Here is a 24,303-nt window from a genome sequence, read left to right as displayed (position 1 = left end):
TAGCATAGTTAGCATAATTAGCATTTTAGGTAATGTGTTTTTTTGAGTCAGTTGATGGTGCTGATCGCTATGCTAGCACTTTTAGCAACATTAGCATAGCTAGCATAGTTAGCATAATTAGCATTTTAGGAAATGTGTTTTTGTGAGTCAGTTGATGCTGATCGCTATGCTAGCCTTTTTAGCCACATTATCATAGCTAGCATTGTTAGCATAATTAGCATTTTAGGTAATGTGTTTTTCTGAGTCAGTAGATGATGCTGATCGCAATGCTAGCACTTTTAGCCACATTAGCATAGCTAGCATAGTTAGCATAATTAGCATTTTAGGTAATGTGTTTTTCTGAGTCAGTTGATAATTAGCATATGCAGTTTTGACTAGCCTTTATCAAAAGTGGGCGGTGAGGGCGGTGGTGCTTAGAGTTGGGCGTGGAAGGCGGGTTGCGTCTGCGGGCCATAAAACGCCGCTTGCGGCTTTAATTATTGTTGTCGCTGTTATTATTAGTATTATTTATAAATGTGTCTCATATTGATGGTATTGTAAATATGAACATGTTTGAAAACATTTATATTTAAAAAAGAAAATTGTCAATAATTAGATCACCATGATTTAATATTTCTTTCCGTTTGTGTTGTACATTAAGAGAATTTCAGTTAGGAATTTGATTTTTTCATATTCTACACAATTTTAGGCACAAATATTTCATGTAAACAAAAAATATTATAACTCCTATTTTAGAGCTGGACACCACTGTCAATATACTGATCACATTTGATTCTGATTCACTGGTTTGTATAATCATAAGATTTACAATTTGATTTAGAAAATCGTTTATTTATTTTCAGAATTTTCTTTTTGTGGAAATGTGGAAAAGTCTAAATTCCTACGTAAAAAAACAAACATTTTTTGCCAGAAAAAGAAGAAGAAATGACTAACTGTGCTGAATTGGTACTTCGTTTTTTCTCTAAATACTGAGTTTTCATTGGTTTCCATTCATAGCTGTGACTCCCACTCTGCATCAGTCTAGCTTTTGTTAGGGGCGAGGGTTGGTGGTGGCTTTTTGCTTCTGTCTGTCTTCTATTTATTACCAGCTATTCTTAGTATCAGCCAAAGAAGGCTCACACGCACCTTCCCAGGTTTATCAGGTGAGTCACTCCTCTGTTGAACACACTCTTATCTCATGAGCAGCTTTATCCGTTTATTCATCTGAGAAATGGAGGCAGTGGAGTGTCTTCCACTTCACCGTCAGCCTGCATGATCTGGATTTGAAAGGAACAGAGTCGGCCGATGACATGCAGAGCAGTGAATAGATTGAGGGAAATGTAGTGCAGAAATGTTTGCCATGGAGCATCCTCTCCACAACATAAATTACTTTCTCAGCCTCGAAAACAACACTTGTAAACGTTCCTTATTTAAATCACCCGTCCACATGTTTACTCCTGCTGGGCTGAAGCTGACACTGGAAGCACACCAGAGACACAGAGCAGAAGCAAAGGAATAGAGTTTGCTTATTAAACTGATTTCAACTTTGATCTGAGACCACCAACGTCCACTCTCCTCCCCCGACTTTTATCAGACAAATATTTTTGCAGTGAACCCCCTTTAGCTCCTGACGGAGGATACATGACTGACTCTATACTGTTTTTAGTTTTGGTTTGAGCTGGCCAGGTTTTTGTTTGTGTAATTCTAAATGACGCTATGTTAAAATGACAAGTTAGTAGTCAGCTAATCCAGCGGTCCCCAACCTTTATTGCACCACGGACCGGTTTGATGTCTGGCAAGATTCTCATGTACCGGTATGTTATATGTGGCGGACACACGCTGCAGCAACGCTGCAATAAAGGCAGAGACACGTGATAAGAAGTACTCTGCAGTTTTATTTTGACACGCTAAACACTGTACATCGCACAGGTGTCATGATCCTCTTCCCTTCTCACACTCATGGTGCTAAAAAGAAGTAAACAGGAAGAAATAACTAAGGGTGAAACAACATAACTGCCAGATGAAAGGACCAGTAGGCAAAAAGAAACACCCGTGCTCAACCCTATTTTGACCAAAGCAGGCAAAGGGGATTGATTCCCATAATTCCCTGTGATGCCAGCTCCAACAGTAACCTCTGCAGCCTGTGGAACTCCAACATCAGACCAAACGTGCACGTGACCGACACTACAGTGCAACAAAATAATATGACTTGCATGAAAACAGTGGTATTTTCTAAACATAACAATAAACACGAATTATGACATGAGCAACGTCCTCTCTGCCCGCAACACTCTCTGGTCGCTATTATTATAACATTTAAACATGCCTTCAAAATAAGTGCATGGAAAATCCAACTCACCACAATGCTGAATGGTTGGAGGGAATCTCCCGTTGGGATAAATCCGTATTTTAAGTAGGACTCCTGATACTGTCTATTGAATGTAGCTTTCTGTTTTTGGAAGTAGAAGGCTCCTCTTCTGTCTCCTGGCTGGGCCTTTTCCACTTGGCAAAGAAACTTTCCAAAGATGTTTGCTTTTTTATTAATTTTGCTAGTTCCTGGGTTTTATTTTAGCGGTATCCTATCATGTGACTGAGACGAGCGAATTGCCCTGCGTCAAGAGTAACATAGACAGATGTAACAGAGAATCTGGCAATTTTTCAAAATAAAACATCTTTCAGATTCCGAAATAAATAAAACTGAAGTCATGTAAGTTATTTTATTTTTTCTGTGCGGCCCGGTACCATATGAACAACGGACCGGTACCGGTCCGCGTCCCGGGGGTTGGGGACCACTGAACTAATCCATAAATCATATGTCATGCCTCTGTAACGGTAAAGATCTACACTGATGAAAATTGTGTTTTTGGTGTTTTTAACGTGCTCTTTTGGCATTTGTCAGATGATGGAAGATATTAAGAAAATCAAGCATTTCTGAGTATTTCTTTATTGAAATTGTTGTTAATCAGAAGCAGACAAACAAATGCTGTTTGGAAAAGAGCTTACTTGTGAAGTCCGAGCTCTAAGCAACAGCAGGGGGAAATGGGGCGGGGTTGCCTCAGCAGTCCTGCTCACAATTTCTAGTGAATTCCTACTGCTCTACAGAATCTATATCCAAGAAAACAACACGTTTTTTTTTAAATTTTGGCTAGAAACAGCGCGATCGCAACAAAAAGACCACTGGGAACGCTTTGAAAATAGATCGAAAGTGTCCTAAAATTAATAAACAAAATTTTTCTTTGTACAAATTTTAAAGCAGGGAAGGAAAGAATCCCAGGTTTAACTTTTCTTTCCAGTTTTTTCTATTCATATTCACTGATCTTTTTTTGATCTTTTGTAAAAGTGTTCCCAGTGGACTTTTATGATTATAGTGTTTTAGCCAAAAGCAAATAAAACCTGTGTTGCTGTGGACATAGTTTCTGCAGGGCAGCAGGAGTTCATTAGAAATTCACCTCTGTTGGCTGGACTGTTGGCACAGAGCAGGTCTGACCCCATTTCCCATCATGAATATGTTTATGTGCCCCCCCCCCCCAGTTTTACAGCCCCCAAATTGCTCAACGTAACATTACAGGTACAACAAACAATATTGGAGTTATCCAGCTGCACAGTTTTGATCTAGAAGATGTTAAAAACACTAAAAACAAAAATTTCACCAGAGTGAGTCTTTAAATAGACTGCTTGCCACCTGTAGTTATAGTGGGTGTTTTTTTTGTTTTTAGTGTCTTCTTTTTTTAAAAGTAACTGTGCAGCACAGGCACTTAAATTTTATTTTTCTGCAGGTTCATTAAAATACCAAAAAATTTAAATAAATTTTAGTCACACACTTGAGTTCTAAACATCATGTTCTTTCGAAGGTTGATGTTATGCAGACGCTATAAAGCCACTATTATGTTTTGCTGAAATGTTCCTGTTTCTCCTTCTTATCGGGGTTTGTTTGTTGAACTAAAATATCTTACTGCTGTAAGAATTCTTTTCAAAATGATTGTCTTGGTTTCTTTTAGACACATAAAAGTCACTAAAAACAACACTATAGTTCAAAAATGGCCTGCATGCTGTTCAGTAGTAAGACATTCCTCCAATCAACGTCTTTCTGCAGAGGACTAAAAAGAGAACTCACATTTTTAGATCTTGGAATATTTACAACGTGACTCATTCATGTCCTACTTCCAGCTCTTATTCTAGAAACACGGTTAAAAGTGGAAACCTGGTTGAAATTGCTGGCCGAAGCGTTCTGAAAGGCTTCCAGTGATCAGATGATCTGAGAGGGGAGTCACCTTTTCAAAAAAATGAACAAACAGAAAAACAAAACCACAAGCATTTTTAGGTGGAGTTGAAAATACTAGCAGCTACAGATTAAAAAAACAATACTGGACTAAAACACTAAACTTTGTCATGGCAACAGTCTTAATGGCCTTTTTTATTTTTTACCAGTAAAATTGAACATTATTATTTTTTGTCACCGTGCGTCACCAAAATGACATATCCTTGTCTCTTTAAATCTGTGACCGTTGTGCAGAGATAGACTGGTCAACCTCCGAACAAATGATGGGAATTTCCATTCCCGCCTTGCCCCCCCGCCTTGTGGTAACCCTTGTGCTATCCTAGGCACTTTACCATTGGGAGTTGGGTCATCTAGACCCACTAGACAGTGCTCTGAACCTTTTTTCTTCAATGATTTGTGATCTTCCCTGGTGTCCATGGATTACATGAAATCTTTCCACCTTTATCCACCTTTGTCATGGTAGGGAGAACACGTCAATGTAAGGGTGGGGTCATCTAAGATAGCACAAGGGTTGTGCTTGGACAAGACACTGAACTCAACGTTGCTCCTGGTGGTTCTAGGCTGGCGCCAGTGTTCGGCAGCAGGGTGTGAATGTGTTCATGGGTGAATGGGACTGTATGGCCCTTTGGTGTCAGTAAAGGGCTGTATCAGTATACACCATTCACCACTGTTTTATGCTGAGTTACCGCACTTTCTGTTTGTCCTAAATTGCTTCACTTTTGTTATTTTTTACCTCAAAAATGAATAATAAATTAGTCGACTATCAAATTACCAATTCGTTGCAGCTCCTGAATATTTTTATTTATTTATCCCAAAGTTTGTCTTATGATCATAAGTGCTGCATCTCCTAACACACCAGCAGTGATTCGCATCACACACAGTCCATGTGGGGTATCATGGAAGTGTGAAGTATCCCTGATAGTGAGTTTACAAGCCTCCTGCTCTTCTGCTGTGCTCTGCTGAGAGGGGATAGAAGCTGAGACCTGCCGCAGTCTGGACACCAAGCAGAGCGTACTTGTAATGATCACACTACTGTAACAGGGTTTTACTTTAACCGCCTCTCTTGATGTAGTTGACCAAAAACAATTATTTTCCTTGGATTCACATCTACCAGAAGAGTTTTTTTTAAAAGTAAACATGGGACTGGACTTCTGTTTTTCTCCCTACTCTCCAACCACTAAGAACTAGCACAGGACTATCCAGTGCCCAACATTTTACAAGCAATTTGGATACCATGCTCTCTACTTTTTTTCTTATTTAAACGGCTGATATGATGCCACTGATTTCCCGTAGGGAAAATCTAACAGACATGAACATTTGACAAAGACTGTGTATGAATGTGTTCTGAAGATGAAAACTTGGAGGATTTATAAAAACAATAAATTTAAATACATCTGTTTCACATGAAGAATCATTCAAACACAATGAATGGTGGTCTATTTTGAGTCCATATTTGCCGATTTGGTGAACATGAATGCACATTACTTCTTCGCAGAGACTTCTGGGAAATTTCTAGGGTTCTGGATTTTGGAATTGTAGATTCGGACAGCTCTATAAAATTGCAAACGCCCTATTGTGCAATGAGCAGGGGCGGAGTTAAGGGGGCTGGCAAAGGGGGGCAGCTGCCCTTCTGGCAAAAAGCTTTGCCCCCAATTTTTGAGTAAATAACAATATCATTATTGATAAAGATGAAGAAATCTGGAGGCAGAGAAAACCAACAAATGCACAGGAAGAACATACAAACTCCATCCAGAAAGGTGGGACCTGGGATTTGAGCCTCTGGTGCAGAGGTAGGGCGGTTGACCTCTGATTGGAAGATTGCAGGCTCGATTCCCACCTTGCCCGCCCATGTGTCGAAGTGTCCTTGGGCAAGACACAGAACCCCACCTTGCCTTTGGTGGAAAGTTGGCGCCAGTGTTTGGCAGAGGCGCTGCTGTGTGAATGTGTGTGTGTGTGAAAGGGTCTGTTACTGTAAAGCACTTTGGACCTTCAAAGAAGGTAGAAAAGCGCTGTATAAATATATACCATTTACCATTTACTACCCCACCTTGCAACCCCTGTTTTTTTTTCTGCCCCCTGCGGTCGTCCAGGAAAATTCTGCTTTTACTTTAGTGCATTGTTGTATTTTCCCGCCTGGGATCAGGTCAAAACACCATCTATATAATAAAACTATTCTGGTCCATTTTGTGTAATTGCACAGCGTGTGAGAGCTTGCACCAAACCCTGCCAGCTGAGCCAGAGCGCAACACAACAGGTGCACTCAGCAACAACTCGACACATCTACACGTGTGCTGCCGCAGAATTAGCTCCAAAACATCAACCTGCACACGCTCACTTCCTCCCAAACTAATTTGATTGATTATACTGTTTCACGGCTGCTGTTTCTCTGCAGGAAACGACAAAAATCTCTCAGGGTGCAGTCAGCCACACTTGTTTGTTTGGAGAGTTTTCTTGACCTGAAAGCGTCGCTTGCACAGTAACTGCAAACACAGTCAGTCAGCAGGAAATATGAATATTTCATTCCAGCAGAAAAATGTGTCTTGAGTCGATTTAAAAACAAGACAGTTCAAAGAGATTTAGAAAATGCAAACCACAGATGTTCCCTATACTCTCTTCATAACCTATTTAAACTTCCTGAGATGCAACTGATAATTTTGTTAAAAACACACAAAATTCCATCTCATCTGAAGATGTTTGTTTTTCCGATTGGCACTTTCTCCCTTTCAGACAGCAGTCTGAGAAAATCAAAAGGACTGAATGGGAATTGGATTATTCTTCATCTCTTTGTAGTTAACCGTCGTTAGACAGGAGCCAAGGTGGCTTATTGAGTCATTGACTGACATCGTGGTGTTTATAAGGAGTTTCTAGAAATCTTTTCCGAAGCGTGTCCTAAGAGGGAACAATCAATGACTCCCTTTTATGTTGTCAGTATCAATTCAACAGGGAGAGATTTTAGGAAGTTTGAGTTATTAGCAAAACAAAAAGATGTGCATGAAATAAGACCAAAGTCTTTGGCGGTTAGACTCTGGGCCGACGACGCCTTGTGAGATAAGCTCCGACAATAGATTGTGGAATAAACCCCTGAGACCAAGAGGCTAATTGAGGGCTAGCCCATGACAAGTATCGGTGCGGGCGGGGGACTGGGTGGAAAAATCATCTAGAATTCAGAAATGATGATGAAAATCAAACAACATGTGTTGTTTTCTAGGACCTGCATAGCGGCAGGAGTTCATCAGAAAATTACCTCTAAACTGTCGGCAAGACTGTTGAGACAGTGCAGCCCAGCACCCCCTCCCCCTTCCTGTGACCCATAACTGAGAGTTCTCCCGCAACCTTACAGCCCCTCACAACCCCAACCTAACATTAGCGGTGCAACAAAAATGGTGAGCAATGTTGGAGCTATCCATCTGTACAGTTTTGATCCAGATTCCAGCTCAGACGAGGAAAACAAAGACGTTCATGGATCTATTTGTCTGCAAGCTGATGCATCAGCATCACAGCTACCAGCTCCATCTGCTTCTAATTCACAACTATTTGAATTCAAAATGGCTCAGAAATACAATTTTTAGCTTCATTTTCTTTAATATTATCTGAATAAATTCTACAAGAGCAGATTAAAAAACACCAAAAACAAAATTTTTGTTGGTGTGGGTCTTTTTTCTTTTTAATTTTTTCCCCAGTGTTCTTAGTAAAGCTTAATAAATGTACAATAAAATGTATACATTTAGATTAGCATCAACCAGCCAAGTGTCTTCCTCATACCGGGGCAGAAACTCTGCATGTTATATTCCCGGAGCACAAATTTAGACTGTTCCATCTCAAGTCTTACTTGGATTTCTACCTTAGAATCTCTCTGTGGTCCAAATTTAGCTGGGGTCCAGCGGTAAAGATACCACAACAGATCTTTCATCTCCAACACCCGTCCTTGGTTACTGTTGCTATGCATGGTGGATCGTTGCCGTCACCGATGCATCCAGTCGGCATGTTGCAGCAGCCAGGGAGTCTAAAAACAGCATTCTATATTACAGCACATAATGAGAGGCTTCATCAGTGCTCCCTCCAAATGTCAGAGCAGCTTTAATGATCTGCAGGGCTCATGCACACACACAAACACACACTGAAGCCATGTCTGAGTTTGTGTTCAGACACTCTGTGTGGCTCTTTTCTGCATTGTTGGCCTTTTTTTTGATCCCACTTATCTTTATTCTCTCTCTGCAATTAATTCTCACCACTGAAGCTATTAATTCTTTCCATCTCCAACACTTTCTTTCCCTTTCCCTTTCCCTCCTCTTTTTTTTTTGCTTTACAACTTGTTGTTATCCTGTGACTTTTAATCATGTGACTTGCTTGGCTTATTTTTCTCAGACTAAAAGGAAACTTTTGCGCTCATTTGTGCACATTCACAAGTATGTTTCCAGAAAATTACTCATCAATTGTAACAATCTAAGGAAACTTTAATAGCTCAACGTCTCATAAGGCAGTGTTTTTCAACCAGTGTGCCGCGGCTCACTAGTGTGCCGTGGGAGATGGTCAAGTGTGCCGTGGGAAATCGCCCTTATTAACTGATCTAAAAACATTTACCATCTCCAGGATATCAGCTCTGTGTTCATCCAAACAGGCCCTGATAAAACACTGAGTAGTTAGGAATATAAAAGATCATGAAATTATTGGTTCTTTGTGTTTATTTGATTCTACTAAAGACACTTTGATAAGAATGATGGTAGTGCGATTTAGCTGCAGCTACAACTGTTTACTGAAAAGTCCCACCCCTTTAACTGTCTCCACCAATCATTCTTGGAGGCTTAATCACACGTTATCAGTCTGACCAATCAGAAGTGGTTAAAGTCTTCACGTCCTTGTTACGATTCTGCTCATAAAGTCTCTCAGTTCCAACAAAAATACCAGCTAAAGCTCGTCTTTAGCGGTGTAGCTTTCCACAGAATCTGGTGTCAGACCGTGGAACAAGTGAACTATGAAGCTCAGAGACGCTAGTTTGTCTGTGTTCAGCGGCTGTTTGCACTACATCTCCCATGATGCATTGGGTTAAAGTGACAGCGTCTCAGCGCACAATGAGTCTTCCCTGTTAAATGTCTTGAAACCACAACGAACACACATCAAACTGTTTTTAAATCTTCTAACTTAACTTTTATTACATCTTTTAGAAAAAACAGCTGCAACTTCCAGCTTTTTCTGCCACAATTGTCACAAAAATGCCTGTGAGATTGTGGAGGGGCTGAAGATCAGTAGAGACGATTAGTTTCTCCTTTTTTTTAATTTTTGGATGCCGGTGTGCCGCGGGATTTTTGTCTAGGTTAAAGTGTGCCGTGGCTCAAAAAAGGTTGAAAAACACTGTCATAAGGAATCAGAAAATGCCTTTTCTGCCTCACCTTGTATTTTTACTCCTCAAAGGACATAAATCTTTGATTACTTCTGTGGATCTGTGTATTTGTTTTAAATGAAACAATGTTCTATATATAGAATTTACACACAAAAAACACGAAATACTTAGTAATTGGGTGTTAGTAAATGCATTATAGTAGTATAATAGTGCTGGATTAACAGCAATGAAATAAAAAAAATAATCAATAAAAAAAGGAAAAACAGAGCGGCTTTCGAAATAATCTGTGGGGTAAAAAATAGGTGCCAGTTGGCAGAATAATAGAAACAGGAAAAAAAATAAAAGATTCATTTGAAAATTATGATATGTGTAGAGGACAATAAGAAAAAAAAAGACCCAGAATGATGGAAAAAGACTTTATGAGTGAACGTAGCAGCCGGGGCTCTTGGTGCAATGCAGAAGGCATTGCCATGGAAACGGATGGAGGGAGAGCGCAGATGAGGAGGAGGAGGAGGGGATTAAATAGGAAGGAAGAGATCACTGTTTCCCACCACAGCAGGGGGGCTGTTTTGATGAGCGAGGAGAGGCCGGCAGACAAAAGATTAACAAGTGTGCCGTTGAAGTTCAATAGACAGTTCCTCTGTCATTTTGCATTGGAGTGAGCGTGAACCCTCTGGCACGGATGATCTGCAGATTCACCATGGTGGTTTCCTCATGTGTGAGGAGCATGTTCTTCCGATGGTTGGAGTGGCCTCTGCAGCTCACAGTTGGGACCGCTGATAATTTAGCTCTGTGGATGAATCTGAAACTACTGGGGAGGAGACTGTCAGGCCACCAGTTGTCTCAGGTGGCATTATCCTGGTCCAGATCCGAGGATTGTTTAGGGAACAGGAGTGCATGTATTTGTCTTAGTGTCACGCTACAAAGACACACGCATATGTAAACGAGTGTGTGAAATATTCCTGACTGCAGGATTATAAATAGAACACATCAGACGGCTGCACTCCTCTCCTCATCCTAAACACCCATGAGACCCCATTATTCTCATTTTCTCCCTTCCCTCCTTGACTCCTGTCCTCACTTTCTCTGTCATTCTTCATCGCTTATTCAAAGCCACCTCCTTCATCACCGAAAACTCCCCGAAGGCTCGTCCAGAGGCTTTGTTTGCGTTTGCTGGTCTCCATAGTGATGGGGATGATGCAGGTTATCCACGGTTGTCAGGACAACGAAAGAGGCATGGCGAGGATGCTTAATGAAACTGCTCTAGCCTAACAAAGTGGAGAGGCTGGAGCTGGGCGTGTTCTTACCCGGCAACATTGGACTGCAGCTTGTTAAAAGTCTGTGAGGACTCCATTGCAGCGTTAGGGTCTTTGAGCAGAGTGTGCTGCAGCCACAGTTAGACTGTACAGATGCACTGGAAATTCTGAGTAAGTGAACCTTTTTAATGCATGAAAATCAGCAAATCAAATCAAAATCAGAAGTTCAAATAAGACGGACTTTCTGGAGTCTAATGCAAGCTTTACTGACATGACCCCTCAGAGCTGCTTCATCCTCTTCCCGTGTCACTGAGCTGTGACCTCTTACCCAGAATGCTTAGAACCAGACACTGTAAGCTTTAAACCTGTGGAAACTTTGGCAGGCCAAATTCTCATTATTTTTTGTGTGTATGTGTGTGTGTGTGTGTTTTTTTTTAAACAACGCTCATTATTTTGATGTAGACCATTTTAGTGAAAAAAATAGTAAAAGTTTGAAAACAGCGAAAAAGATTAAAGGTTAGATGAAATTTTCCTTCCTGTAAGAGGTCCAAGGATTTGAACTTTGAAGTTGCTTTTCTTTTGTTGTCCTCCGTTATTATATGTTTTTTTTATCTACCTGTGCTTTCATTTCATCCATTTACTAATTCATTGTTCTGCTGTGCAGCTTTTCACTATTTCTGTTGATTGTTGGATCAAAAAATCGACAGGAATAACACATTTGTTTCGTAGCTTAGAAAAAGTTATTATTTTATATCTAACAAAAAACGTCCATCTTTTTACAGGATATATTTATACAACGTTGGTCTTTTATTAAAAATAGAGAAAAGGAAAAATGCACATGTGTTGTACAAGTGTCAATAACAAAAAACTCCAGTTATCAGCATGCATTCTATTCCAATTCCTGCTGGCATCTCTGTGGCTCTGCAGATCTTGTAGCTGATAGATAATGGAGCATGCTTTATTAAGAGTTTCTAATGAAACTGAGCCATATCCTTGTTGCATCTAGAATACCTCTGGCTATGTCCCGCTACTGTTTCAGCATGATCATTCACAGAGGCATTACACTGGATGATGTTCTGTAAGCTTCTTCTGAATCAGCTGCTCCAAAGTTCCTTTCTCCTTGCATCAGCAGAGTTGTAAAGCTTAAATACTGTCCTCCAACAACCCTCTCGTCCTTTCACTTAGCGTCTTCACTTTCCTTCTACCCCTACCACCCACGTTGCTAATCCTGCAGCCAGTTTGTTTAGGTTTCTGCTTCACAATTTGATGCTGGAGTCCACTTAAACGCTTATCACTTGCTGCTCACAACGCCTGCCAAACAAGCTGTGAGCGGAGGGAAGATCGCTTCAAATAAAATGTTGGAAGTTTGGAGATTTGGTGTACATCATACTCACACGTGCTTGTGATGTCAGAAGGACAGTTGAGAACAAGAGGATCATTTCAGAAGTCCTGTGTTTCAAGCTCAGGTCCACAAGTGGCTTACTGAGCATCATCTGACTACCAGACTCTTTACTTACACCTACTGGATTATCCTGATGTCATTACTAAGGGCTCTTAAAGAAGTCACCTCTGTTTTTTTTTTTTTTCTTAAGATGGTGGAACAAAGAAACTCCGCAGCACCATCCGAAGGAGTACAGAGACCGGCATCGCCGTGGAGATGAGGAACCGGGTGACGCGGCAGGGCAGCAAGGACTCCACTGATGGCAGCACCAACTCAAACAGCTCAGATGGAACGTGCGTACCTGGCCAGATTCCCCAACATCCATCCACATGTAGCATAAATCTGTTCCTAATGATGATAATTCCTCCTCAGTTTTGTCTTCCCTACCACACGCCTGGGCCCTGAGAGCCAGTTTAGTGATTTCCTGGATGGACTCGGCCCTGCTCAGATTGTCGGCAGGCAGACACTAGCTACCCCCTCTATGGGTAAGCTGGCAGCATGAGCAACGTTTACTGTAAAGCTACCATCATATCACCCTCGGCAACAGCGACCACTTCCAACGAAACGCATCACTACGCAAGTTTCTACGACTCTTTTCAGGCCCTGTGTAAAACTAGCAAATTAAACCAGAGTAAAGTTTGACCAATCAGGGATTCAGACTTGGTAGTGATGTATGAATGATGAGCCAACTGTTTGAAAAGTTATCATGAATGAGAAAATTAATCATTGCGGTTTGGTTCCGGAATTCCATGAGTCTTTCATGTCTCGGAATAGAGCTGTGACAGAAAAAGCCTGGAGAAGGATTCACCGGATTTACACCGCTTCCACATTTCACACCAAGCATCTTCCAACTGTTGGCACATGCACTAGAAAACAGTAGAAGAAGAAGACGAAGCCCAGAATGCACTGCAGAAGTTCCAGAATGCGCCTTTAGCACATCACACGCCCGCTGTGAACACAGCACGAGATCCATCTTATAGTGACTTTTCCTTAAATAAAGTATGTTTTATGCAATTCCATCAATTTACTTGGAAACGCAAAGAAGCACATCTTATCACATTTAAATCTTGGTGCTTTTGTACATTCTCGTCTAAAAATACCTCACTGTATCTCATTAACTCAGAACGGATGAAACTATTCTTGTATGTGGCGTAAATCTTTTATGTAAAGGTCGCTGTTATGAAAAAACTAGAGCAGCAATGCGCTCCACCAACCCAGCTGCTTCAGACAGTCCTGCAGCTCCACGTGGCCCTCTGCTGTTCCATGTTCACAACTGCATCTGTAGCCCCCACCTGCAGGACCGTTCATGGTTTCGGCTTTTTTATCTTCAGGGGACGTTCATGTCGCCATGGTTGACCGAGGAGGGCAGCTGGAGGTGGAAGTCAGTCAGGCCAGAGGACTCACCCCAAAACCGGGCACCAGAAACATACCAGGTACCCTTCCTACAACTGTAAGCTTCTGCTAAGGTCACATCGACAAAAATATACCTTTTTTTTATTTTTTTATTAAAGCAACCTATGTAAAGGTGTATGTGTTGGAGAACGGAGTATGTTTGGCCAAGAAGAAAACCAAAGTAGTGAAGAAAACACTGGACCCTACCTACCAGCAGGCTTTGTTGTTCGATGAAAGTCCTCAGGGCAAAGTCCTACAGGTCAGTCACAACAGTTGCTCCTTTTCCCCCACAATTTCCATTTTCTACCTTTATTTAGCAGAATTAGCAGGAAAAAAGTACTCTTTTTTTGTCTATTCAATTATTTTATCATTTTATCTCATGCAGAAATGTTTTATTTTGCAGGATTTTTATTATGGTCAATAAACAATGAATAATATAATAAACAAGTACTGTGTGCAAAAAAATAAAAAAAATCACCCCAAACTTCAGATGTTTTCTGAAAGAATCACAAATATTACTTAAACTTGAGTTTAGCAAAATTGGGGGGAAATAATTTACATTACTTATTTTATTGGCTTTGTTGAATTTAATACTGGCTAATTTTCCAACATATTTTATGAAAAAAAGAAATTTGAGAATAGAAATGAATGAAAACTCGATGGATAAGTATTTTGGACTAATAACTTAACTTAATAACTTTATTTGCTGACTGCCTTGAAAAAGACATTTTTTTTCATCTTCTGATGAAGGCTTTTGTTTTATTCCAGCACGGTCTAAGATCCTCTGGAGGAGTACGGTAGCCAGTAGGGTCAATTCAATTGTTTTGTAGAGCAAACCATCTGAAATATTTAGATTACAGACAAGATAATGCCTGTTTAACCTTTTTATATGGTGGTTTTAGTTTTTTGTTGAAGATTTGTGTATACATGCATACCACAACTTTGTGTTGTATTTTGAAATCTGTCACAAAAAAAGAAAAAGATGATATCCCAAAAGGGTTTAGAATTGTAGGAAATCTTTAATTAAAGCTTAAAACAGGAAAAATAGTAACTCTTAGGGTCAGCAGTTAAATTTTTTTTTTTTTCGAGCAATATGTCCGAATTCTATTACTCACTACATAGTGCACTATTTAGTCCGTTCATCATTTTGTGGTGCTGTCCAGACATCGAGTGCCCTAGAAATTTCCCAGAAGATTCTGCGAAAAACCAGTGTGCATCGGTGCTCACTAGATTGGCAAATATAGACCACAATGCATTGCGTTTAAACAATGTATGCCCAAAAATGTATTTAAATGTATTTTTTTAATGAAATATCAACATTTTCATCTTCCGAACAAATAATTTTTGCAGTAAAAAGCATGGTGTCCAAATTGCTTTTAAAATCCAGGGCACTACATAGTTTTTAAAAAAAAAATTTATTCATATACAAACCAAGTTAGGGTGATCAAACAGTTGAAATGCTCAAAAAAATAAAAAATAAAATACAACAAAATAAAAGTCGGTAAGGACAAGGCAAGAAGGCAAGGCAACAATTTATAATAACAATAGTTTTGATAGATTTTGATCAATTATAGTAGTTGTCTTGTTTATGTTAGAAAAGGCATTACATAGTCCCGCACTATATAGTTTTTTTGGTAGTAGTTAGGGTGTAGGGTTGCAGATTTACTTCAAAAGAAGAGATTAAGATAAAAAAAGTTCTTGAAGTCATGGAATAACAAAGCTAACTGTCATGTGCATCAATCAGGTTTTAATAAAATATTGGCTCTCATATTTTTTGTTTAAAAAGAAAAAAAAGACAAAAGTTTATTTAACCCTCCTTTTTTCCCCATAGGTAATCGTATGGGGGGATTACGGGCGAATGGACCACAAGTGCTTCATGGGAATGGCCCAGATCCTTCTGGAGGACTTGGACCTGTCTGCCACAGTCAGCGGCTGGTACAAGCTGTTCCCTACCTCTTCTCTGGCAGACCCCAGCATCGGACCCCTCACCAGACGCCTCTCCCAGTCCTCTCTGGAGAGTGCCACCAGCCCCTCGTGCACTTAGACACACCCAAACACCCCGACACGCTGTATATATACACACGCAGACGTCTAGGTACACCCATGCAACAGCACAGGAACCCTCCATAGAAACACAACTTTTTTTGGACCCTTTTTTCTCAGACCTTCACAAAATAACACAATTGACACACTTGATGTAGCACTTTCTCACACTTCAGCGTCTCACACCAGGACTCGTCAGATGCCAGCCTGCGTTCCAACTTCCCACGTGGCCCGACTCATCCAGGGTCGTCCCGGCGCCGGTTCCTAAACTCTCAATGCCAAACTACCAAGAAAAACTTTATTTTTTAAAACCAAAGCAATTGTTATTGTTGTTCTTATTCCTCTAGATGGTTGGTGAACTTGCAATTCAATAGAAATCATTGAAATGTAGCAGAGTCCATGACTTAGATGTAATGCAAAAAAAAAAAAGATATAGTCCACGCCCGAGCTTAGAACAAACACACAAACAAACCTGGTTGGAAAACCACATGATGGCTATCATGTGAGGTAGCAACACTGCTATTCTGCAATTCATTTTTACAGGGCAGAATGTATGTATCTATGTGTATATCTATACATATATACATACATATGAAATATAAACACATATATTATTATATTTGAATAATAGTTTTAATAAGCTGCATTCTGCATGTTTGCTTGCAAGATATTTTAAAGTATTTTTTATTTCCTTGCTCTGTGTGACGGGAGCGCTCTGTTGCTTGCTTTTTGTACTGAAAAAAAGAGCTGAGACAGAAAGCAAGAAAGACAACGGCTGTGGTGGCGATCGTCATCATCTGCAGAGGAGGACATGCTTGCATCCCCAGATCCACAGCAGCGGCTGCACACAAACCTGCCTCCCCCCTTCAGGGTAAGGGGTGGGAGTGTTGGAGCTCTGGGGGTTTCACGTTCCACACTGTGTAGCACAGCTCTTTGGCTTTGCTTGGATCTCCAGTTGAGTTCCCCGTTTTGGCGTCCGGCTTGATAAATGAGATGGTGAGTCAGCGCATCTCCATGCGAAAACCATTTCAGGCACAACCATACTTTCTTGATTTCTAACCAAGATCCCAGTATTAGTTAGTATTTGTTGGTAACTTGCCATTTTATGGTAGTTTTCCTTGTTTCAGGTGCAATGTGTCAATAAAATAAACATTGGAGCTCTAATTTATATTTTTGTTAAGCATTAATTGTTTGTTTTGAATAGCACTTTATTGTAAATTTGTAAAATAATTGAATTCTACACCTGATTAGTAAGAAAGCACTTACTTTTTCACTTTTGGTCAGTTTTTCTTTTTTCCTGCATTGCACATTTTAAGACGCTTGCATGAAAATGTATTTTTTTATATTCTAAATTAGTTGTAAAGATGCTGCAGCTCACACTTCTTTTTAGTCTCGACTGGTCATCATCAGCTGCGTTTTACTCATAAAAACAACTTTTTATTCCATTTTGAAAACATAGTCAAACACAAACATGTAAATAGTGTTTCAATATTTGATATTTATACCATTTTTACTCAAAAGAGACACTTATTTCAACATCAAACGTCATTATTTTCATTGTTTACTGATTGTACGTCTAAGCTTTTTTATCTAGAAACCAGTGAATGGTGAATTGAGACCTGTCAGCTGCTCTGGCTGAACATTCATTAACGGACGAGGAGCATGCAAATCCAGATGGTGTTTCTGTTTTTATTCTAGATGAAGATTTTCTGTCACTAGATGCTCACATTAGTCCTAAAATTATGCAGGAAAAGTTCCCACAGGTTCTTTTATTGGACTTTTTATGTTTTATCGCTGCAGATTAAGTCTGTGTTCTACAAAGGAGCCACCTTCAACTTTTAAATGGCAGCTTTTTGCTTCAAAATAAAAGTGGAGCTCAAAGAAATAAATGAAAAATTTTATTTTACAAATGTTTGTATTTTAATAACTTTGAAATCTGAACAGTAGTTTTACATTTTTTCTTGTCACACAAGACACAATGGGAGATGTATTAATCCTTTTCATTTGCACTGTGTTTAAAAGGTACAACGGTGTATAAATGCCACCATATAAAAGAAAATGAAAAAATATAAGTCATAAAAATATGAAAAAAGGCAACATTTTACGAAAAGTACAATTTTGAGAAAATAGTGTCAAAAAGGTCATGTTTTTTTTAAATTATTAAATGTTATGTTTAGCTTTTAAAATGTTTTTCATAAATATTACCTGTTTAATTTATGCTGCAGACACTTCAGAGAAATGGGACGGACATCAGACTGCTCTGCTAAATCTGCTTTAGTTTTTTAAATCATACAGATTAGAATTTTATTCTTGTAAAATGTTTACCTTTTTTCTCTTAATTTTATGACTTTATTCTCATATTTTTCTTTTTTCTTTTATGGTGGCCCTAACACTTCGTTGTAAAACGCTATTTTCTCTTTTTAGATAAATGATAAAAAGCAACAAAAACAAGTAATTGAAAAATGAATAAACTATTGATAAAAGTTCAATTGTTACCCTAAAAAAATGTTTTTAAACTGCAGTTGATAGTAAATTCTTTTTTAAAATAATATACTTTTGACTTTCGATTGATTTGTTTATTTTTTAGCATTAATTATAGCATTAACTTTCCCTTGCCAGTGTGCTTTGCTGGCCTAAACCATATGAACCTTTTTCATATGTTAGTAATATGATTGTTAGGTTTTGTTTCTTAAATTTCCTTTTTCAGAAAATATATCCAGTTTAAGCGCTATACATGTAAAATGTAAATTCATCCTTAATATGGATAGCACTTTTGATTAAGGTTTTCTGAGGGAAACCATCACTTCGATGAGTCAGTCATTTTTTAAAATTTCGTTATCATTTATTGCATATTTTTTTGTGCATTTTTAACACTTTTTTTTTGTTGTTGTGTTTTTTTAGTGTAAAGATTTCAAAGTTGCTGCCATTTTGAATTGACTTGTGGCTGCTGGGGTCTTTTCAAACAGTAGGTCTTTGCTGTTGTTTGTCAAATTTGCTGCTTGTGTCATTCTTTGTTTCACTGGTTTTTAAACCTATTCTTAATTCTTCCCTTTTATTTAATGCTAAAAGGGAAAACACGAAGCGCTAAAAACCAACAAAGCCCAGACTTTTGACATTTTTTCAATCTCACTTGATGGGTATATGCTGGTTTTGACCCTCCAATCAAACAACACCACTCATAAATTCAGTTAAAGTAAATTGGAGTTAATCCTGCCTGAACCTGTTCTTATACTGAACTACAGTTAAAGTCATTTTGTTCATCTTATAGTCTACTTAGATATTAATTATCTACTCTTGGTTGCACAAAATTGCCTCAAAGTGTGATGTAGTTTCTGCTGAGTCAAGAGAAATATTTGCAAAAAATATCAAAGGAAACTTGAATGAAGTTTCCAGATGTATATCATCCCCACTGAATGCTTTTCACTTAGTAAACTACAATATTTTCTTTTAAACGTTTAATGGATCCCATGTGAGTCCAAATGTTTTAGATCTTGTATGAGACTGGGTCCATCTGCTGTAAATCAATTAACCCAACATGCTTACCTTTCCAAAAGAAGTGTGAGGGATCATTGCGTGTATATTTATCTTTATCAAATGTATGTAAAAGCCTTCGCCAAATGTTTCCTAACCCCTTGTCTCTTTTGCAACCAAAAGAAGAAACGTCAGTATTGCCTTTCTTCAGACGTGTTTTACATAAATAGGTTTTGTTATTCACTGTTAAATGGATTTTGTGGGTATTGACAGAAAACATTTTGAAGTCATATTTTTATAACCCCAACGTACGGGCGTTCTTAACTGCACTTTTAGCATATGGTGGCCACGCAGATTGCTACCCGACACTAGCGCACATACTCACAGTTGGAGGCTTTGTGTGAAAAAAGGAACCGGTGCAAATCTTGCTCCAGGCTTTTTCTGTCACAGTTCTATTACGATATGTGAAAGCCTTGGTGTCACAGAATTCCGGCCAAAGGACGCTACCCATACGTCACTCCTGAATCTGAGTCCCTAATTGGTCAAAGTTCAGCTGGTAAAGCTACGTGTTTTGTACGTTGGGGCATAGACAGACCTAAGAACTCGCTTAATCGCGAGAGTTTGGAACGTGGAACACGCATGTACGCATGTTTAGAAAGACTCTTCATTGGAAGTGGTCACTCGAATTTCTGAGCCCGGTGTAAATGTAGCAAGAGACCCCCTAATGGGTTTTAAGGCAGATAAAAGAAAATAAACAATCAGTGTTAAAAAAATCCTTCACAGAACTGAATACAATAATGAATTTTTAGGAATTTTTAGAAATGATGGAGGGAGAACTGATAAGTGGTTTGTTTATCTTCTTGGATTCATGGAGTCAGGAGTTGCACGCATCGTTTTAGAGTTGGAGCCTCAAAGATCAGCAGAATTGGGCTTGTTGATGTGGCTCTTGGCTCACTGTTTTTTGGGATCAATGGAGTGAAAAGCCTGTGTTCAGAATGTAAACCACTTCAACCCGCTTGCTTGCGTGTAAACCCTCCACATCCTCAGTCAACACGCATCATGTCTTGATTTTTGTGCCAAGAGTGTATTTTATTTTTGTAAGGACAGAGATATTATGTAGAGGAGGTCATAGTTTGAGAGGAGGCAGCGTGGGCTAGACCTGCCTTTAGATTTTTTTTGCAAAAATTGAGGGCTTGTTCAGTTTCCAATGGCCTTATTTGTCTTGGGAGGCATTGCTTCACTATAGTAGCACACAACTGAGAGTTTTGAACAATGTATTTTGCTTGGAGGTTCTATTTGTGTCTAGTTTTATGAATGTATTTCTAAATCCTGTCACCATGGGGTGCAGTTGTTCTGACATCCTCTGTCTCAGATTGCCCAGACTGTAACTGCACTGTTAACTGTATATGTCTTGTACTTTGTGTCCTGAAAGGACAGCTCTGCAGTAGAAACAAGCATGACTTCCTCATGGCGAAATTGCATTTTTTCTTGATTTTGTTCGCCAGTGACTTTAAAGTGTAAGGAATGCCGTTTCCTCCTCTGCACAGGTTTCAACTTCTCAAACTGATCCATCAAGCTAATATTTGTACTTTGAACAAGGAGATGTTTGCAGCATGGTTTCTCTGATGAGTCTCTTGTATTTAATCTTTCTGAGTACAATAGTGGAAAAGAGCCACAGCGACGATGTGGATTTGACTCTCAAAGGCATTATAATGACAAAAAAGATTTGTCCAAAGTGGCGTATCTTTACGTAGCATGAAGTTGAGCTTTACGTTTGATCAAATACTTCCACTGGCAATAATTATTGACTGTAGCCCAGAATGGTGCCAGCGCTTTTCCCGGTCACCAAAGCCGGGAATGTGTGATCAGCTGAGCCTCCAGGATCGCTAACGAGATTTAAATCGGAAAACAATTTCAGGAGGCATTATTAAGCACGTGTTGAGATTTTTACCTCTCGGATTGGATCAAAGTCCTCGTAAATTCGAATAAATTGTTTTTTTTTTTAAATTGCATGCCCTTTTTGCTGTTGACGAGAACAGCAAAGATACGTATAAATGGTTTTTTTAATCTTTTCGCTGCTTGTCTGTTCTCGTCTAAGTCTTTAAATGACTATTATAACGGCACAAGTTTCATATGTAGCCACTTTGTCCTGCTGTTAGCCTGTTAAAGTGCTCTAAGGCCGCAGTATCCCCGCCCCCTCAGCTGTGTCAACACCACCTCCAACGTATTAAACCTAGGAAAGGATGAAAGCTCAACTAGACATTTTGCCTAGTTTTGTCTGGCTTAATCATTTTATCATCATTTATTGGAGCACAAGCACAGATATTGACCACATGTAATTTGTGTTGGTAAATGAATGATTGTCTTGTCTTAACTAGCCTTAAACTTTCCACTAAAATAAGAGTGTTTGCAAAGCAAAAATGGGGCAAAGCATAACAGACCGCTACAAAGATCTGGTTTATGGCAACGACGAAAAAGGGAGCTGTGATTTTTTTTTTCTACCTGTGCTTTGTAACTGTTTTCTATGTGCAGTATTTGATAATGTAAAACTGGTATTTTTGTGGTTTGTACGCTGCAAAATTGATTACTTAAGGTGCACGTAGTTTTATAAGAAAATGGAACAAAACCAAACAGAAAAAAAAATCTGACTCAGAAACCTGTATTTGCATGCCCTTTGACATCTGGACGCAAAGTCAATAAAGTTTATTTGAATCACAAATTTGTCTTTTGTGTGCAATTCTTTTATTTTTATTTTTAACTCCAACCCAAAATCGTAAGGTGCAATTATTCTTGAACATGGAGTAGATATTTGTTTACCCAAAACCCTGCAAAGCCCATCAAAGAATAGATAAAAAATTCTTACTTTTTTAAAATTAAGATGGTATTTAACCACTTTGATGAAATCCACAAAAAAATCCAATATCATTTTTTTAATCAGATATAGATAGCATTTGTATGAGTGGTTTGTTGGTAAGTTATGTTAGTTTAGGATGTAAATGTACTAAAATGAGTGTTTAGGAAAAGCGTTCCTTATTTACCCTTATTTATTTATCTTAAATTTGATCCATATATTTTTTAACATGCTGTAACTGTACTACAAATAATTAATTCTAAACAAATTTGACTTCTTTTTCCACACAGCAAGTAAAAAATGTATACCAATAGAATAACAAATATTGTACATACAAAATACCAAACACCAAACTCCACACTGTGTGCAAAATACCGTTTTCACGTTTGCCAGGAAAATTAACAAAAGTTCAAAAAACCATAGTAATGACAATGTAAAACAGGTTAAACAAAAATAAAACAAAAATAATAAAGGCAAAGGAATCTGTTAAAGTTTCAAAAGAGACCATGTTTCAACTGTTCTGACTTTTGTTAGCACATTTACACTTGTGTATAAAGTATTTAGCCATAATTATAAGTAAATTAACTACATATATTTTCTCTGTATTAAGTTTCCCTTGTGTAAAATATCCAAAAATAATATGCTCATAAAATAATCTACAATCTTTACATAGATGAGTTCTTGTAACCCTTGTCCTATCCTAAGCACTTTACCATTGGGAGTTGGGTCATCTAGACCCACTAGACAGTGCTCTGAACCTTTTTTCTTCAATGATTTGTGATCTTCACTGGTGTCCATGGATTACATGAAATCTTTCCACCTTTATCCACCTTTGTCATGGGGAGAACGCGTCAATGTAAGGGTGGGGTCATCTAAGATAGCACAAGGGATAAAATGCATCAAATCTTTCCAAAATACTTGAGTGAAGGAGCAATACTAAAAAGAGGAGGCACAGTTTGTGGTGAGGATTGACAAAATGAACAGTTTATGTTCAGATCTTTTTTAAACTTGGTAAAGAAGTGTTTCACTGGATAAAATGTATGAAGAATTTTGAAAGAAATTTCTCTAATTTTATTGGAGATGAAATACTTTTGGGGCAGGGACCAAACCTTTTCCCACTGATTGTACAGCCAAACCTGTTCCAGTATGAGATTACATGGAGTTATGTGGCAATCTCATTTTGAAACAGAGAACGGATACTTTGATTATTCCTGCCAGCTGAAAAACAAATCTTTCCACACCACAATTTTGTTAATTTGGGAGGAGATCATGGAGTATTAGAAGGAGAAACTGCTACACAAAAGTCTACATGCAGACTATAAGTGGACAGAAACTCAAAATATGACATCAGGTTACCTTGTGGATAAATCAACTGTGTCACAAGAGAAATGTTATTTTCAAACCAATTTTCAAGAAAAATACTCTTGTTTTTGTAGGGAATATCTGCACTATTCCAAATACAGTAGCGATGAGGAGAAAAATCATGTTTGTAGATCAAAGTCCATGCCAATAAAACCTGCTTATGAAAATTAGACAGTATTACAGGAATTTTCCCTATTTTGAAATTACATAATAGAAGAAATGGCAGACCTTCAAGTTTATCAAATATATATTTTGGTATGAAATTCCAAAATGAAGTTTCACTTTTTAAGAAGTTTTTTAACCATTTAACTTTGAGGACATTATTTAGAGTGGAAAAGTCAAGAAAGTCAAGTCCTCCGTCTTTTGATGAATTAATTAATAATGATTTTCGTACATAGTGGATTCTATTTCTCCAAAGGAAATTAAAAAGTATCTGATCAATCCTTTTTGCATTTTTACTGCGCAGAGATAGTGAGGAAGCAATGTAAACTAGTCTAGAAATTCCTTCTGCTTATGCTAAGAGGGCACAACCTTTTAGTGAAAGATCTCTTTGTAGCCAGCGATTAAACGTATGCTTGTGCTTTTGCAATCATAGGATTATAGTTATTCAGTTCTCTTTGTTCTTGATCTTTAGCTATCTGTAATCCCAAATATGTGACATTTTTTTTTGACCATTATACTATTTATGGATGTTAGAGCACATTGGTAAAGATGAAATAACTGGAAGCAGCCCTTTTCAAACGAGCAGGAAAAACTCTTCTACTGCCCCTAGTGGAAAGACGATGAACTGCAGGGCAGAAAAAACTGTCTAAGTTTAAAAAGAATTTTGGATCATGTTGATGAAATAGGGGACTCAGAAATGTATCAAATAGGACATGAATGCTTATAGGG

General features: G+C 38.5%; 1 protein-coding gene across 1 annotated transcript in view; it reads left to right on the top strand.

The window, feature by feature from the left end:
• Nucleotides 1–21,918, top strand: part of rims3 (regulating synaptic membrane exocytosis 3) — a 46,838-nt gene extending 24,920 nt beyond the window's left edge. The window contains exons 3-7 of the mRNA XM_004074021.5: nucleotides 12,445–12,586; nucleotides 12,666–12,778; nucleotides 13,625–13,726; nucleotides 13,805–13,944; nucleotides 15,517–21,918. Of these exons, the coding sequence (XP_004074069.1) occupies nucleotides 12,445–12,586; nucleotides 12,666–12,778; nucleotides 13,625–13,726; nucleotides 13,805–13,944; nucleotides 15,517–15,729 (710 nt within the window). The 3' untranslated portion in view covers nucleotides 15,730–21,918. The remainder of the gene's footprint in view (nucleotides 1–12,444; nucleotides 12,587–12,665; nucleotides 12,779–13,624; nucleotides 13,727–13,804; nucleotides 13,945–15,516) is intronic.
• The last annotated feature ends 2,385 nt before the right edge of the window (nucleotides 21,919–24,303 follow it).

This window comes from Oryzias latipes, chromosome 11 (assembly GCF_053564925.1).
Source record: "Oryzias latipes strain Hd-rR chromosome 11, Olatipes_Hd-rR_3.1".
Taxonomy (NCBI): domain Eukaryota; kingdom Metazoa; phylum Chordata; class Actinopteri; order Beloniformes; family Adrianichthyidae; genus Oryzias; species Oryzias latipes.
This window is presented reverse-complemented; position numbering and strand designations above follow the sequence as displayed.